General features: G+C 45.2%; 1 protein-coding gene across 1 annotated transcript in view; it reads right to left on the minus strand.

Moving 5' to 3' along the window:
• ENTREP2 (endosomal transmembrane epsin interactor 2) overlaps positions 1 to 19251 on the minus strand; it is a 244939-nt gene that overhangs the window by 16010 nt on the left and 209678 nt on the right. The window contains exons 4-5 of the mRNA XM_052659729.1: positions 15887 to 16021; positions 5149 to 5256 (exon numbers count right to left, since the gene is read on the minus strand). Of these exons, the coding sequence (XP_052515689.1) occupies positions 5149 to 5256; positions 15887 to 16021 (243 nt within the window). The remainder of the gene's footprint in view (positions 1 to 5148; positions 5257 to 15886; positions 16022 to 19251) is intronic.

Genomic DNA, 19251 nt, shown 5'->3' on the forward strand with positions numbered 1-19251 from the left:
GTCCTCTGCCGTTCACCCCTGGGAAGTAACGAGATCCCTGTAGGAGCTGTGCTGAAATCCCAAGAGCGAGTCTTTTTCCCTCCCTGGCCCTGGGTTCAGTCTGTGTCTTATCTCTGAGCCTCGCCTGGTACCCCAGGCCCAGCAGATGCTCTATGAGCATCCACTTCATAGGTGAATAATACCTCCTGGCTGCCACCTCCAGGCAGCCCCCAGGTTATCGTCTCCTTTCGAGAGTGTCTAACTCACCTCTCTGCCTTGGTTTTCTTCCTCTTGTTCTGCTTTAAAAAGTTACGTTTAATCCAGTGAGATGAGGTTACCACCTTTTAAAACTCTTTTACATGCCTCTGCTCCCTGAATCCCACCAGGTTTCCAGCCTCCTTACCCACTAACCCATGGGTATCCCTGAATCCTCCAACCGCCCTTTGAACCAACCCCAAATACCAAACAAGGTCTGTTCTCTCTCCCTGGATCCTGTCTCCTTCCACCCTCAACCTCCCAGTCATCCTCAGGATGTGCAGAAATGCTCACTGTCCACCACTTCCTCTGGGGGCCCAAGCCTGCAGGGTGATGGCCAGGTGTGGAGCTGATCCTGAAGGTGGGTGTGCTGGGGAGGAAATGGGCCCTGAAGAATCACCTCCTTCCCATGTGGTTCTGCTTGCCCTGGGACACCTGTACAAGCCTTAGGTGGTCCATGTGATGACAAAGGGTTACCTGTGCCTGGTGAGCAGTGTGAGGTTGGTGCCTGTCTGAGGTGTTCACATACCTTGTGTGGGCATCACTGCCCAGCTCTCATCATCCTCAAAAGACGACTTTGCATTTTAGTCTCTGCTGGAGAGAAGCCTGTTCTTATGGGTATGCTCTGGGGGAAGGACCCGTGTTAGGCACATGCTTCCCAGGTGGCGCTAGTGGTAAAGAACCCACCTCCCAATGCAGGAGACAGAAGAGATGTGGGTTTGATCCTTGGCTTGGGAAGACCCCCTGGAGGAGGGCATGGCAACTCACTCCACTATTCTTGCCTGGAGAATCCCATGGAAGAGGAGCCTGGCAGGCTGCAGTCCATGGGGCCACAAAGAGTTGGACAGAAATGAATCGAGTTAGCACGCACGCACATCCTTGGTAGAAAGAGCAGGATTATTGCCATGGAAAAGGCTTCTGAATGGAACTCCTGTCAGTAAGCTGGAGCTCTCTCTCCCTGCACTCTGGACCTAGGAGTGACAGCCCCCCAGGCATCCTGCTGCTCTCTGGTCCTTCCACCCCTCCCTCAGGTGAGCAAGGACGCCTCCTCAAACAGGTTCAGACCAGTTTTAGTTACTACCATTAATTTACAGTGAAATATGAATGCAGACAAGAAAACTTGCTTGTTCTGTGAAAGCTGAGTTGGAGGCTTTGGAAAAGACTTCATAGCTAAGCAGAAACTGCTGCCAAGGTGGGTCTTGGCCAAGCGGTCGTCAGGATCATAAAACATCCATGCAGATGGCTTCACACAGCTGAGTCCAGCTGAAAGGAACTAAATCTGGAAATCACAGAGGGTGTGATCTCCACGAATAACCTGATATACCAAAGAGACCTACAGACAAAATGAAGAGCCTGGCACCACATCAACCAGGGTGACAAATGCTCATTTGCATTTTTAAAGTCAAAATACAATGTTCCGTGGTATAAATGCATCATTTTACATAAGTCTGCTGTAACTGGCTTTTTAGGTCAAGACACCCATCGATCCTCATCTGATAGTTAAGTAACACCTAGGACCTGAAGACCTTTGTGGTGAACCCAGACCTCAAGGAGAGTCACTGGGTCCGAGGAGGGCTGGACGGGTAGAAGAAGCAGGTGAATCTGACTGATCTGGGAGCTCTTAGGGGCACTCTATCCCTCCGATATGGAGGCCAGCACCCCTTCCTAGCTCCGTGGGCAAGCCCACTGTATCACGTCTGTGAAGGCACGGTACTCTACCTGCCGCATCTGAAGCAGCTCCACTTCAACAAGGCACAGGACAAGTGGAGAACAAAAAGGACAACAACAAAGGACGATGCTAACTAGCTGGTGCCAAAGGGAGATGCCTGTAATAGCAGATGATGTCCCTAAGGCTGGGTGGCAGGCAATAAAATAAGTGGGGAAGAAAACAGCTTACTGCAAAAATGGAAAACTGAGATTACACATAGGAAATAAAACTAAAAACATGCAATTATAGGCCTGTGGAGGTAAATGCTTTCTCATGAAACTATATCAATAAGTGGAATTTTATCATCAGATGGTCTTTTGGAAATAATGGTCGACTATTTTCAAATGTATTACAGGAATTCAATTAGATAAATTCTGACCATAGGCATAACAATTTGCATCTCATGTAGGCATGTTTTCATTATATGAATTCTCCCCCAATTATTAATTATTCCAAAATGTTGATTCACAGAAATAAGAATAAAATTGTGGGCTCCTTCCACGTGGGATAAGGCCTTTGTTGTGAGTCACAGTCTGTGGACAGGAGTGCCCTGTGGCTTTTCCTGCACAAAATACACCTGTAAAGCATTCTCTAACTTTCTAGGTCTGTGTTTTTATAGCAGAGCCAGAACTTAAAGTTACTGGGGTAGCAATGTGTGTACAGACAACCCCTAGACTTTTTTTTAGTTTTTATCTCAACCCCCTAGAGTTGTCTGACCTACATTTAAATTGATGGCAATATATCTAGTGACACTCTTTTACATAAGTGACAGTAACGAAAGACGAAGTTAACAAGCTGGTGCTGAACGGAGACGCGTGTAACAGCAGACGATGTCCCTGAGGATGGGTGGCTGGCAATCAAGTAAGTGCAGAGGACAACAGCTTACTGGAAAATCTTTTGAGAATCTTTCAAGAGCACTCTATTTTACTGTAATAGAAATAATTCTCTTTTTGCACTCATATTTTGTTGGTTCACACAGTAGTAGAATATGCACTTACAATCCATATACCCCTGGTATAAACTGGTTTGGGGATACATACAACCATGGCTGACTATTTTTCTGGGCTCCAAAATCACTGCAGATGGTGACTTCAGCCATGAAATTAAAAGATGCTGACTCTTTGGAAGGAAAGTTATGACCAACCTAGACAGCATATTAAAAAGCAGAGACATTACTTTGCCTACAAAGGTCCATCTAGTCAAGGCTATGGTTTTTCTAGTGGTCATGTATGGATGTGAGAGTTGGACTATAAAGAAAGCTGAGCGTGGAAGAATTGATGCTTTTGAACTGTGGTGTTGGAGAAGACTCTTGAGAGTCCCTTGGACTGCAAGGAGATCCAACCAGTCCATCCTAAAGGAGATCAGTTCCAGGTGTTCATTGGAAGGACTGATGTTGAAGCTGAAACTCCAATAGTTTGGGCACTTGATGCAAAAAGATGACTCATTGGAAAAGACCCTGATGCTGGGAAAGATTGAGGGTAGGAAGAGAAGGGGATGGCAGAGGATGAGATGATTGGATGGCATCACTGACTCAATGGACATGGGTTTGGGTGGACTCCGGGAGTTGGTGATGAACAGGGAGGCCTGGTGTGCTGTGGTTCATGGGGTCGCAAAGGGTCGGACAAGACTGAGCAACTGAACTGAACTGAACTGAACTGTACATTACAATCCAGTGTGCATGCTGTTACAGCTATGACAGACTTTCTTATTTGGTTGGTAATTTCTATTTTAATTCTGAAAACTAGGAAACGCAAACTTTCAATGTTTCCAGCCATGTGGTTCCGTTAGTTTGATCTGATTGGAGTGATATTTCCAGATTGACAGGAAAATCTGCTGAGGTGAGTGGACCCTCACGGCACTTAACCTTCCTTCACATAACATACCAGAGAGACATGTCTACACGAGAGCTCAGCGAGCAAGGCCAGGAGTTCATTGCTGCTGAAGAGATGCTTAATTAGGTGTCTTTTGGAAACTGCTGCCTCTCAGAAAGGTCGGCAGGCTGTGACAGCTGTGTGGAGGTACATGGGGAATAGGCCACACGTGATTAGAGCCGATGAATTTTTAACACCTTGATAATGATGCTCTCTGGCCCTGCGTCGTGAACTGATGAATTGCTACAGGGTGGGTGGGGAAGAACAAAACACACAAGCTCCTACAAGAACAACTTGCCTTTTGTTTCATAAGATGCTTGAAACACTGGGGAGGAGGCAGGGCAGGGCCTGGAGGGGCCCAGGGGAGCAGGGAGGGAGGGTTCCTACCCTTAGCATGAAGAACAGCATCTTCTCATCACTTCCTCTTGACTTGCTGACTTTAGTGGTAATGTACTGAGCAGTAGGTCATGTTCCGTTCACACAAATAACGAAGAGCCGTCACTATTACTGATTGTGTATTAATCAGCGTGTGACCTCCACTCTTGGCCTCATCCCTCCCCTGGAGACCAGCACTTCTTCATCTCTAAGACCCTGGCTGGAGGCTCCAATGATAGCCAACCAGTGACCTGCTGCTGGATTACGAGCTGAGGGTTAATGAGCAAGTGTGCAAGGCAGAGTGGAGCAGTTTTTCAATTTGAGAAGAGCTCATATTCTAACAATCCTGCTTTATTACAAGTGAATTCTGGGGGACTTCCCTGGCAGACCAGTGGCTGAGGCTCTGTACCCCCAATGCAGGGGCCTGGGTTCAATCCCTGGTCAGGAAATTAGATCCCACATGTTGTAACTAAGGATTTTCATAGTGCAACTAAAGAGCCCACAAAGAAGATCAAAGATCCCACAAGCTGCAATTAAGATCTGGAACAGCCAAATAAATAAATAGATAATTAAAAAAAAAAAAAAGAATTCTGAAGCCTGGAGACAGTTGCATGGCTTAGGAGGATGTCTCGGACTATAGGATGGTCACCACAGTTACTCAGCAGCACAAACCTGGGGCTCCCTAGAGGCATGTAATGGCAGCTGGACCCCATCAGCATGGAGCTCCAACTGCACCTAAATAAATACATTGGTGGCATCGAATGTGTGGGTTTCTGTCTTCCAGAGGGTAGCATGGAGGGACCTTCAAGGATCTCCAGGCCCCATGTGCTGTCGGGGCTCATTTTCCTGGTGGGAAGCCAGCGGTGTCATGCCGCATTGCTCTCAAACTGGTTGGGGGAGGGGCCAGACCCCACCATTTTAACCGTGCTGCGGGGAGGGGGAGAGGTGGGGGCCACTTACCATCTGCAGGACGTCGGCGGAGACCATCTGCATGCAGCACATGGCTGTGGCCAGTGCACACACAATGGTGGACAGGACGTTGAGGGCACACACACTGAAGAGGAGTTCCTGCGGGAAAAGACGCAGAGGGTGTCAGCACTGTCTTGGCAATGCAGGCGGCAGGACCCTCAGCACTGCCGTTGAGGTCCAGGACAAGGACGGCCACCTGTTTTGTGGGACTTTCTTTTTTTTTCATCAAAACTGGTCTTTTATAGACACATTTGTGTACTCTCCCACACGGTTGATCAAATTAGATACTAAATGATGTATTTTACAATTTTGATAATCATTAGGTAGTTACCGTCTAAGAAAATCTTCAAAGTGCCAACAATTAAGTAGGTGGGCCATCTCTGTCAATTATAAAGTCTAACTGAGAATTTTGATAAGAAAAAAATTTCAAGTTTTTTAAACTTCTTTGAGAAAATTGTAGATTCACTTGCAGTTGTAAGAAACCACAGAGGGACCCTGGGTACCCCTCCCTTGGTTTTCTCCATGGCAGCATCTTACAAAACTACAGTGTGATATCACAGCCAGGAAGGACAATGACACAGTCAACACACAGAACACCTCCATGAGCACAGGATCCACCCTCCCCACCCACGTTGCCCTTTACGGACACACTCACCTCTCTCTCCCACTCAACCTCCCTTTCCAGACCCCTGTCAACCACAAGTCTGATCTCTGTTTTTATACTTTTGTCATTTCAAGGCTAGGATACAACTGGAAGCATAAAACATGTGACTTTTCAGAACCGAGTTTTTTCACTCAGCTTGATTCCCTCAAGATTCATCCAAGTTGTCCAGGCATCAGTAGTTCATCCCTGTAGGACTTTACTGGAGAGCCAGTAGAGGAAAGGGATGGGAAGGGTGAGGGGGAATAAGGAGGATCACAGGAACCAGGAGCCCTTATTCTTGTTCATGGCAAAACCGTCCATGCCATTGTTGCTGTTGTTTAGTTGCTAAGTCCTGTCCAACTCTTTGTGACCCCATGGACTGTAGCCCGCCAGGCTCCTCTGTCCATGGGGTTTTCCAGGCAAGGATATTGGAGTGGGTTGCTATTTCCTTCTCCAGGTGGTGCTACTAGTTAAAAACAAAACAAAACAAAAAAACCCTCACCTGCCAATGCAGGAGACTTAATAGACATAGGTTCAGTCCCTGGGTCTGGAAGATCCCCTGGAGTAGGAAATCACAACCCTCTGCAGTATTCTTGCCTGGAGAATTCCATGACAGAGGAGCTTGGTGGGCTACAATCCATGGGGTCACAAAGAGTCAGACACGACTGAAGTGACATAGCATAGCATACACAGCACACAACTGACTATGTTCATTAGAAGGACTGATGTCGAAGCTCCAATGCTTTGGCCACATGATGCGAACAGCCAACTCACTGGAAAAGACCCTGATGCTGGAAAAGATTGAGGGCAGGAGGAGAAGGGGACGACAGAGGGTGAGATGGTTGGATGGCATCACTGACTCAATGGGCATGAGTTTTAGCAAACTCAGGGAGATGGTGGAGGACAAGGAAGCCTGGCCTGCTGCAGTTCATGAGGTTGCAAGAAATTGGACACAACTTAGTTACCGAACAACAAATTGTTGGTTTATCAATTTTCTAAGAATTTTTTTTGAAAGGAACTGAACATAAATCAGAGTGAATATAGTTTAATTTTGGTGACTCAGAAGATATTAATAACCATTTCCTTGCTGGACTTCAGCTTGTTCTGAGTGTGTGCATCCACTGTCCTGTGGCTAAGCCATGGTCCTGGGTAGCATGCCTATGTGTCCATTGCAGGTGGTAGTGGGAGCTGGCCAAGAATCTCTGATCCACTGTAATGACCTGCGTGACTTTGGGAAGCTGTCTCATTTCACTGTGCCTCAGTGTCCTCATCTGTAAAATGGAATAACAGGGCTTCCCTCGTGGCTCAGTGGTAAAGAATCCACCTGCCGATGCAGGAGACATGGGTTTGATCCCTAATTCAGGAAGATTCCACATGCCGTGGGGGCAACTAAGCCCTTTGCCACAACTACTAAGCCTGTGCTCTAGGGCCTGGAAGCCGCAACTACTGAAGCCCCCACACCCTTTAGCCTGTCTTCTACAACAAGAGAAGCTACTGTAACGAGAAGTCAGAGCTCCACAACTAGAGAGCAGCCCCTACTCACTGCAACTAGAGAAAAACCCAAGCAGCAGTGAAGACCCAGCACAGGCAAAATAAATAAATAGCACAGGCAAAATAAATAAATAAATGGAATAGCAATACCCACCTATCTCAGGGCTGTGAAGGTGAAATTAGTTCACAAACATGAAGGGCTCAGAGCAAGGCTCCGCACACAGTGAGGTTCAATAAACACCATCTACGATCCCATCACGGATGGCCAATCACCCGGGGACTTTCATCTGTTCACAAACACCGGAGGATGAATTCAGTAAAGGGCTTTAAGGCCTCGTCCACAAATGCTTAAGGAAAACAGCCCCAGAAATGACTGGATGCCCATTCCAGAACGCCCTTCTCTGGCCTAAACAAATTCTATATCATTGCTCCTACCGTTCAACTGAGGCAAGAGAAAAATTCTGACGTCCATGCCCCTTTTACTGCTCTGTTGTTGCTCTGCCTCTGGAAGGTTCTGTACAGTTGTTTGAGTGACAGTAGTTTGATTAAAGTTCAGGAATATAAAGAATGAAGCCAAAAAGAAGGAAGAGGCGCTCAGGAAATACACACAGAAGTAATTTAAATGATCTTATTAGCCTTTAGCCACCTAGGGACTTGGGTACTATTTATAATGAGAAGTAACATTTCCAATCTGCATTTAACTTACATTAAAACATTTCCACATGTGCCGAGACTAGACAGTCTGGATAATGCCTTCTAGGATCTGTTCAAAGATAAATGGAGGCACACAGAAGTTTGCGAGAGTTTTGAATATATAAATATTTGGATTGAGGAGCCACAAGTGGCATCACCAACTCAATGGACATGAGTCTGTGCACACTCTGGGAGATACTGGAGGACAGGAAAGCCTGGTGTGCTGCAGTCCACAGGGTTGCAAAGAGTTGGACACGACTGAGCGACTGAACAACAACAGCAAGGTGGCTTCCATGAACGAGGCAGGTGAGGAAGAGAAGCAGAGGCTATGATGGATAGGGGACTTGGTGATTAACAGGAGGGAGTAAAAGAGAAAAAACAGTCACCCCCATGGCCTGAGCAGGGGCAGCTCTTCCAAGATGGGTGGGCTGCATGGGGTGTGGAACTGTTGGGAACAGTGAGGAAGAACTCATTGGGGTCCATCGAGTCTGAGAGGGCTGTGGTTCTCTGTGTGGAGGGAGCTGAGTGGGTCTGGGCTGGACTCTGAGACATGCAGGGGTGGGGACAACACCAGGGAGGCAGCTGAACTTGCCCAGCAAGGGTGTGCTCGGCCAGGAGAGATGAGAGTCTGAATCAGAACCCAGAAAATGAAGTGAAAGTGTTAGCTGTTCAGTCATGTCAGATTCTTTGTGACCCCGTGGACTATAGCCCATCAGGTTCCTCTGTCCATGGGATTCTCCAGGCAAGATACTGGAGTGGGTTGCCATTCCCTTCTCCAGGGATCTTCTCGACTCAGGGATTGAACCCAGGTCTTTGCATTGCAGGCAGACTCTTAACCATCTGAGCCACCAGGAGAAGTCCTGAGAACCCAGAGCTGGATCCTAATTCTGGAGCAGAAAGAGTCTATAAAGAAGATCTAGATGAGGATGAACAGAGAGAAGGGAAACCAGAGTGGTGGGCATATAAATGGGCAAATGCACCAGTGCATGAGGTTTCCACACCCCTGGCCCAACACTCCCAGCAGACAACGAGTGATGACAGGGACGAGCCAAACCCCACACCATGTTTCACAGATGTGTGCCAGAACCTGGACTCACAAGATGTGTGGGGCTTAACAAAACTTGCTTGCAAACTTGGATGCAAAGCAAAGGCCAACAAACTAACACTAAGACACAAGCGTATGGGGTTATCCAACCACAGTGCAGTTACGTTTGCTGTGAATGACAGGAAAACAACTGATTAAGCCCTCTCTACCTCCGCAAATTCACAACACACGGTGGAATAACTCAGGGATTAAAAAGTGAATCATAATGAAAATGAGATTCTCCAGGCAAGAATACCAGAATTGCTGTTTCCTTCTCCAGGGGATCTTCCTGATCCAGGGATTGAACTAGAGTCTCCTGCATTGGCAGGTGAATTCTTTACCACTGCACATGGAAGCCTGTGGGTACATATACATAAATATTTACATATTAAATTAAATATATATTAAAGAGTCAAATTTTAGCAAATGCTGCATCTATTAAGTATGCATGCATGTATTTATACATACACATGTGTATGTATATGTACATATATACAAATATATAAATACATATAAATTTTAGCATACACACATCTCAATAGATGTAGCATTTTTGCTAAAGTTTAAGACTCTTTAATGGCAAATTCTAAGCAAAACAATAATAAAATGGGATTCCCTAAGCCTGGAAAATACTATTTAGTCCCAGAAAATTTCAATAAACATTATTCCTAATTGTTGAACACATTTCCTTTAAAATCAGGAAGCAATAAAACAGATAAACAACAAGGACCTTATGTATAGCACAGGCAACTACACTCACCATCTTGTAATAACCTATAGTGGTTGAAAGAATTTGCTGTACACTTGAAACTACATTGTACACAACATTGTAACTTACATTACACAACATTGTAAATAAACTATACCTCAATAAAAATAAAGTAAAATAAATCAGGAAGAAAACAAGATGTCTGGCTCAAGCCCTATTCAATACTGTGCTGAAGAGTCCTTGCCAGTTCGGGAAGATAGGAAAAATGAAGAAAAATCAATAAGCAACGTAAAGACTGGAAAGGAAGAAGCATACTGCCATTATTTCCAGATAAGGTAACCCACTAAATAGAAAACCCCAAGCAATCTATGGGCAAACTGTCAGAGTAAGTGGAGTTATCAGTAACTGGACGCACGACCAATGAACAGAAGTAAATGTGTTTCTCTATACAAACATTTTAAAATCAGAAAATGTTCTTCAAAAAACTCTACTTTTCCTGTAGTGGGACAAAACTATATGACATCTAGGAATGTATCTAACAAGAATTATACCAGTTTTCTTGAAAAACACGACAGAAGGATAAATAAATGGAAAGATACACCAAAAATGACCATTCTCAGAAAACTAACCTAAAAATGCAATGCAGTTACAAATGAATGGCTTCGTGTGTCTAAGACAGACAGAGAAATGGGGAAGGGGGAGGGGGGCTAGGGGAGAGTCCACAAAGGACAGAGAAAAGCCAAGATCATTTTGAGAGGAAAAAAGGGGGGCTGATCCTAGCAAACACATGCTTAATAAAGAAACAGCATTTAACATAATGTGCTATTGACAATGAGTCAAGCCATACACCAACACAGAAGAAAAGAGACCCCAGAAATAAATGTCTTTAGATATAGATACTCAATACATAACCACATGACTAAATGACCACTAACCTGAGCTGTAACAGCTGATGATGATCTATCAGTGAAAAACAAAACTAGGTCATATCTCACACCACATGCATAACTGAGACCCAGGTGGATAAATGAACTAAACATGAAAAGCAAAGTTTTAAAACTTGTGGGGAAAAAATCCAGGAAGTTTGTCTGACCTCAGGATGGGAAAATATTTCTTAAAAGCAATATAGAAAGGACACTTCCAACAGGAAATGAGTCTGACTGCACTGAAACTGAAAACTTGTCTCTGAAAAATGACATCCAAAATGAAATGAAATGACATCCCAAACAAAACTGAATGACAAGTCTCAGAGTGCATGAAATTTTTATGACTAAGGTCAGTGTTTAGAACAGAGAACCCAACAGGAAGACAGACAAAACAGGAGACTCACTGATGAGAAACACAAATGGCCAATACATTGACAATACGAGACAAGTCAAGAAGAATCTATGGCAAGAACTCTTGGCAAGGATGTGACTGAAGCAAAGGTACTTCTTCCCCCAGCCGTGAGAATGTTACCCCTTTGTAGAGAAATGGGATGTTTTGTAAAAGGGAAGATGGACCCTCCTTACATCCTGGCAGGTGTGCCCACTGAAAAGACACAGTATGTGAGACCAGGCTGATGACTGCTGACTAATTCTAGCACTGTTATAATAGGCTTCCCTGGAGGCTCAGTGGTACGTTGTCTGCCTGCCAATGTAGGAGGCGTTGGTTTGATCCCTGGGTTGGGATGATGCCCTGGAGAAGGGAATGGCAATCCACTCCAGTATTCTTGCCTGGAGAATTCCATGGACAGAGACTCGCATGCGACAGTCTATGGGGTTGCAAAGAGTTGGACACGACTGAGCAACTAACACACACAAGTAAATCAACTATACTTCAACAAACAAAATAAAAACAATAAATAAATAAGTAAATAAAAAGGCCGTGCAAAGCAGGTCACAAAGGATGGCCCCCAGAAAAGCCACACTGGGGTCAAGTGTAAAAGACCACTGTTAGGTATCACTCCTCCACTGAGTCATCTCTCTGGCAGGAATTCTGCTCCCTCAGTCAAGATTCTGTCCTGTGGCCCCTCTTATCTTGGGTCTCTCTGCAAGGGCCTGGGGACAGTAAACCCCTCCAGACGGTTATGCTCCGCTCAGCCATGGGCATCTCCTCCTTTCCTTGAGCTGCTAAAACCAGTGTGTGTTGATTCGTGAATGAAGTCAGATCCCTAAACGCATCTCGGAACGCCTGCACGGGCCTGTCTCCATCTTTCTGGTCTTGCTTTCATGTCTCTCTTCACCCACCACTCATCCGTCACCTGGACACTTAACAGCTTGAGGTACTGACGTATGACAGACGAATGACAGAGTGAGCATACTCTAAACACAGAATCCAATGAGTTTTGACACATGTGCACACCTGCATAGCCACCACCACGATCAGACTCTACCCATGGCCCCAGGATTACTTTCGGCTCCTTTGTTACAAGTAATTCTCCACCTTCACATTCCCTTCTGCCGGTTTTACACATTCTTTCAAATGGCCTCATCATTCAATTATTATTGAAACATTTCCCATCCTGCGTACTTTCCTCTTAATGCCCTCTTCCCCCCAGCATATCGGTGCTAATTCAGAGTGCTGAACATAACTAAGTGCTTTAGACACAACCTCTGGTCTCAGGGAGTGGACTCTGTGCTGTCTCCTCCAGGTTGCATATGCAAAACCACAACCTGCTCTCGGTCCCCCACTCAGGGCAATGGGGCTCCTCTGAAGCCCCTAGTTTTGTCTGGGGAGTAGAGTGAAGATCAGGTCTATTATTATTCATCCTGGGACCACCCCAGACCAAACAGCTGGCCCTCTTCATGATCCTCCTCTTCTCAGACCCTGACATGGAGCCTCGAAAGATCCCACAGTCGAGGGCAGAGGGCTGGGGACCACCTGCTGTGGGTCCTTATCTGAATGTGCCAAAGGCTGGGGGGTCCTCGTGTGAGGAGCCCACCCATGTGGCCCAGCGCTCAAGCCCTGCAGCCTCCACCCCCCCACCCCCCCACCTCCCCAGCTAACAGAAAGACAACTTTCTTCAGCTACATCACAGCACATCCCCTGGCGATGGCTTCAGGGTGTCCACTTGGGGAGGGTCCAGGGCAGCGTTCTGGGAGGAAGAGGGGAGCATCTTGAAGCTGTGTTTGACGAGCATGTTGCCTTAGACCCTAGAAATGTCCACTGTCAGGACATCCCTGGTGGTCTAGGGTTAGGACTCCGTGTTTCCACTGCAGGAGGCTGTCCTAGCCTGAGGACTGGAGAAACACCGAATGATGGAGAGGGGCTCATTCATCCAGGCGAAGGCTTGACCCTCCACCCTTCCCCACCAGGAGGAGGGGTTCTGCCTGTGGGTGAACTGCAGCATCAGCTCTTCCCTGATGTCCAGCCTGCTGCCCACCGTGACCATTCTAGACTTGTTGTCCTTCACACTCCGTCACAAAATATCAATGTTCACTTATTCTCAGCAGCATTTTTATTTCTTCAGCATGGTTAAAAACATACTCAAGATTAAACAATAAGTCTATTTTTCAGGCCCCTAGGTTTTTAGGAAATTGTCTTGCTGGGTTTCCTTTTTTTTTTTTTTTCCCCCTTTAACTTCCTTAGAGACAAAGAAAAGAATCTTCAAGAGAAGTAAGCTTATAAACTCAAAAACTGATTGATTCCTGGAAAGTTGTATTTCCTTATCCATTGATAAGGTTTCTTTGGATAATTTGTTTTACTACAGCTCCATAAATTAAACCAGATACTTGAAGCAAACAAACAAACAAAAAAAGATATTTACCTCTGTTTTCAATTAGAATTACATCATTATAATATAACTGTAATGATAACTGGGGATATAGCAAAGAATAAAGTTGGGATGGATATAATATCAACCCATGATGAGTCATATTCCATCAGTTATGATTCCAATTTTTGCAATCTTTTAAAACTTCTGTTAATATTGATGAGAAAATATGTCACAATCTTATGTTGGGTTTGACTTGGCAAAGACCACCATTAACCTACCAAAACATATTCTTACCATTTATCTTGTCACTAGACATTATTAGGAAGTGAAAGAAAGTGAGAGTGTTAGTTGTGTCCGACTCTTTGTGACCCCATAGACTGTAGCCCGTCAGGCTCCTCTGTCTGTGGAATTCTCCCTGTGATCTGGGGTTTAGACGTGGTGGGAAAGCTTCAAAGAGACCCAGGGAGCAGGGGGGTTTCAGAGCCTCCAAACCCTCAAGAACAATCTGAGGGACCAGAGAAGCAGCATTGCCATCATCTTCCGGGCTCCAGAGATATTCCTTATCAGACTGGAAGAAGAATCGGGGACCACACTCCTTGTGACACAGGGCAGGTGCTGGGGGCCAGGTCCCTTCCACATCGGGCCTCAGGTACCTCCTCCCTCTCTGTGGCCACTGCTCTTTTTGCCAGCCAGTTTCCCAGAGCATGGGAATTCACAGAGAGCTCCCCTGACAGACTGGTCACCATTTCCAGCATCTGAAATGTCTCCTACAGTGGACCCACCAAAGGCCCCTGTTCCAGACAGTGACACTGCCCTCTGTGCCCGCCAGGTGTTAGGTGGTCCTCCAGAGCCTCCAGACCCCCACATGTTGTGGCCCACATACACATACTACAGGGCCCCTATTATATAATGTAGCATTAGTGGTAAAGAACCTGCCTGCCAATGCAGGAGAAGATGCCAAGAGACTCAGGTTCGATTTCTGGGTTGAGAAGATCCCCTGGAAAAGGGCGTGGCAACCCACTCCAGTACTCTTGCCTGGAGAATCCCATGGACAGAGGAGCCTGGTGGGCTACAGTCCGTGAGGCTGCAACGAGTCAGACACGACTGAAGTAACTTAGCGTGCATGTGCCATAGTACCACCCATCAGGGGCTCCTGCATTGCACTGTAGCCGTATTTTTTCAGAAAAAGTTTAGCAGTTTAGTTTCAGGGAAAAGAGGAAAAGAATTGGGTTCATTGTTCAGATGCCTGTGTAAGTGGCCAATTTTGATTTTCAGGAGCAGGAAAAACTTGTAGGGAGAAAAAGAAACAAGTGATATAAACAATTTTCCATGCCATTAAAGAAAAATCAGATGCTGTACATAAGAATAGACTGCCATGGGAAACTGTAACATTTCTTGCTCCAAATATCTTTAAAAAGGCAAAATAAGTACCCATCTGTTCTCTGATGGTATAATAGCAAAAATGTTGGCTCAGCCATAAAAAAGAACAAAATAATGCCATTTGCAGCAACATGGATGCAACTAGAGATGATCATCCTAAGTAAGTCAGAAAGAGAAAGACAAATACCAAATGATACCACTTATACACAGAATCTAAAATATGGCACAAATGAACATATCTGTGATCTAGAAACTGACTCACAGACATGGAAAACAGACTTGTGGTTGCCAAAGGGAAGGGGAGGCTTGGGAGTTTGGGATTAGCAGATGCAAACTATTATATATAGGATGGATAAACAACAAGGTGCTATTATATAGCATGGGGAGCTATACTCAATATCCTGTGATAAACCACAATGGAAAAAAATATGAAAAAGAATGTACCTATAACTAAGTCAATTGGCTGTACAGCAGAAATTAAACACAACACTGTAACTCAAGTAGAGTTCAATAAAATCAAACGCTGGAACAGCAGTGACCCATGTCATATCAATATTTGTGTCGACCTCTTTCAACCATTCACCAGTACTTCACAGAGGTTGGAGGCAGAAAGTAAAATGGTTAAACTGGAAAATTCAAAAAACAAAACCTTTAAAGTGGAAATTTCTAATTGTTTAAGGGGTTTCCCTGGTGGCTCAGATGGTAAAGAATCTGCCTGCAGAGCAGGAGACTTGGGTTTGATCCCTGGGTCAGGAAGATTCCCTGGAGGAAGAAATAGGAACCCACTCCAGTATTCTTGCCTGAAGAATCCCATGGACAGAGGAGCCTGGTGGGCTACAATCCATAGGGTCGCACAGAGTTGGACATGACTAAGCGACTTTCACTGTTTACAATGCTCTCCAGAAAGATGTCCCCTGTTGCACGTGCCCAGCTGCAGGGACCAAGAACTGAAAGGAACATGGTTAAAAGAACATTCCCAGGAGAAATCTCAGGGATGGGGTGGGAGGCGGGAGCGAGTGAAGCCTGGGTCACCTTCAAGGTCAGTCGCACGGCGTTGCAGTCCTCACGCAGCGGGTTCAGCTTCAGCGTCTCCCCAAGGTTGCTGCAGCCGGACACTTGGTGCTGGGTCTCGCAGCAGACACATACCTCCACACTGTCAAACTTGATCTGGACGGGGGAACACAGACGCAGCTCAAGGTTAGAACCTGGCGTGTGGTTCCTAATGATGAGGAACACGGGACAAGCATCCTATCTCATTTTCTTTATATAATAAAGTCAAGATGATTTTTTTTAAACAGACAAAACCCACCAGAAATACCATTAGGAATTATTTAAAATTCTTATTTTCAAAAGCAATTAATAAAAAAATAAAATTTAAGAAACCTAAGCTATAAAGTTAGGGTTTCTTCCCCGGTGGCTCAGACAGTAAAGTGTCTGTCTACAATGCGGGAGACCAGGGTTCAATCCCTGGTTTGGGAAGATCCCCTGGAGAAGGAAATGGCAATCCACTCCAGTACTATTGCCTGGAAAATCCGACGGACAGAGGAGCCTGGTAGGCTACAGTCCAAGGGGTCGCAAAGAGCTGGACACGACTGAGTGACTTAACTAACTGCAGTGGTAAAGAACCCACCTGACAATGCAGGAAACGTGTGTTCCATCCCTGGGTTGGGAAGATTCCCCTGGAGGAGGAAATGGCAACCCAGTCCAGCATTCTTGCCCGAGGAATCCCATAGACAGAGGAGCCTGGTGGGCCACAGTCCATAGGGTTGCAACGAGTCAGACACAACTGAAGCGACTCACCACACATGCACTCACATAGAGATTAAAAGAATATGGGTTAGCTCTACAGCCATAAATGTGCAAATCTAGAGGACACAGATAACTTCCTAGCAAAATACAAGCTATGATATCTAGTCCATAAGTAAACCTAAAGATCAATAACCATAAAAGAGATTAGAAGTCCAAAATGGTATTTCAGGCTGAGTTTGCTACTGCTATTGCTAAGTCACTTCAGTCGTGTCAGACTCTGTGCGACCCCATAGACGGCAGCCCACCAGGCTCCCCCGTCCCTGGGATTCTCCAGGCAAGAACACTGGAGTGGGCTGCCATTGCCTTCTCCAATGCGTGAAAGTTAAAAGTGAAAGTGAAGTCGCTCAGTCATGTCTGACTCTTAGCGACCCCATGGACTGCAGCCCACCAGGCTCCTCCGTCCATGGAATTTTCCAGGCAAGAGTACCGGAGTGGGGTGCCATTGCCTTCTCTGAGGTTGAGTTTGCTCTGACCTTTAATGAAAAGATAATTCCTAAGTTTTAAAATAATTTCAGAGCAAGAGATTAAGAAGAAAATACCACAGTTACCTTATAAAGCTAGTTTAACCTTACCCACAATTCTGAAAAGGAAAAACAAAAGCTCCCCACTCCTGCCACAAACAAAAAGATCAGCTTTTCCTTTCAAACATGAGAATATTCTAAGCAAAACAGTGGCTCCTTGAATCCAAAGCTGTATTAAAGGAATTATATTCCACTGCTGTACTAAAAAGTACTCTTGAATGCAAACTGCACAGCCCAAGTCTAAATGCCTTAAACAAGAAAGGGAATTTATAGATTCGTAAAACAAGAGTCCAGGGTGTGGAATTCAGGCATGGTGGCAAGCAGGTACTGAAATGTTCTCAGGGCTTTCTCAGTCTCCACGTGCCCTTTCCTTAGGGTTGGCTGTATGCTCAGAAGGAATCTCCTAAAAATATGTCCAAAAGCTGGAAGCTTAGCAGCCTTAGTGGTCAGTGTGTATGTTCTAAATGCTATAGCCCCAGGCCTGGCTGGCCGTGCAGCACAAGGGAGAGAGGAAAACTTAGTTCTGTTAAACACCATGTACTTACTTGTTCCCAAAGCCTAGGTTATCTTGAAAAATATCCACGTTTCATTTTAGAAATAGGATTCTGGAACAGCGGTAAATCAATCAAGAAAATCTGTTCCAGGGACAAATCAAAGGAGAAAAATCATACGATCTTATAAATAGATCTCAAAAAACTAGTGCCTCAAATTTAGCAGGCATTCATGGTAAAAACTCTGAGTCACTTTCAAGAATAGGAGAAAATGACTTAAATCTGATAAGGCTTTTACTCGGCAAATATCAAAAGCAAATACCATTTTAAAACTATGTATTTGTTTTGAAGGACGGCACTGGGCCTTTGTTGGTGTGCACAGGCTTCCTTCGGTAGTTGTGATACATAGGCTCTGCTGTCCTACAGCATGTGGAATCTTCCCAGACCAGAGATCGCACCTGTTTCACCTGCACTGGTAGGTGGATTAACCCCTGGACCATCAGGGAAATCCACAAATAGCATTTTAACTGGAGAAATATGAAGGCAATTCCACTAAGATCAGGAATGACACGGAGGAATGACACCCATGGCCACAATTCTGCACTGTTTTAGGAGCACTTGCTAATTTAAAGATAAGAAATGACTGCAAACTTGTGTAAATACTAGAGAAGATAGAACTGTCTTTCCAAATGTGATCGAATATCTAAAAACAATCTAAGAGACTACACTAAAACTGATGGGAATTAAGAGTATTTGTTCAAAGAAAACCCAGAAGAAATGCCCCTTGTAAGTGATTTAAACAACCATGAGGGCACGATTTTCTGAGTCTGCTTATGAGTCTATCCACAACTCTACTCTTTTTCCATCTAACAAACACTTTGCTTGTTTCACTAAAGAGTATTTGTTGCATTGGTTATAACAAATATGATACTGTGCTGTGCTCAGTCGCTCAGTCCTGTCTGACTCTCTGTGACCCCATGGGCTGTAGCCCACCAGGCTCCTCTGTCCATTGGTATTCTCCAGGCAAGAATACTGGAGTGGGCTGCCATGCTCTCCTCCAGGGGATCTTCCCAACCCAGGGATCAAACCCAGGTCTCCTGCATTGCAGGTGGATTCTTTACCGTCTGAGTCACCAGGGAAGACAATGCTGGAGTGGGTAGCCTATCCCTTCTCCAGAGGAGGGGATCTTCCCAAACCAGGAATTGAACCGGGGGTTCCCGCATTGCAGGCAGATTCTTTACCAGCTGAGCTACCCAGGAAGCCCAAATATGATACTATTAACAACCAATTAAAAATAAAAATGGCAAAAATATTCTATTCAAAGTAACAATAACAAAAGATAAGAGATTAAACATGGAAATTTAATGACCTATGTGAAGCTATGTATAAAATGCTATTAAATGGCAAAAACTCAGGTACAGGAGATGTGGGTCATTCTATCTGGCACCCATACCATGGAGCCCTCCTCCCAGACTGGAGAGTTTTTTTGGGAATCTTCCACTTTTCCCAGAAAGGCTTCCCTGGCCAGCACGCCAGAGAGAGAGCAGGCAGGTGTCCCAGGCTCCACATGTAGGAC

Source organism: Budorcas taxicolor, chromosome 21 (assembly GCF_023091745.1).
Source record: "Budorcas taxicolor isolate Tak-1 chromosome 21, Takin1.1, whole genome shotgun sequence".
Taxonomy (NCBI): Eukaryota; Metazoa; Chordata; class Mammalia; order Artiodactyla; family Bovidae; genus Budorcas; species Budorcas taxicolor.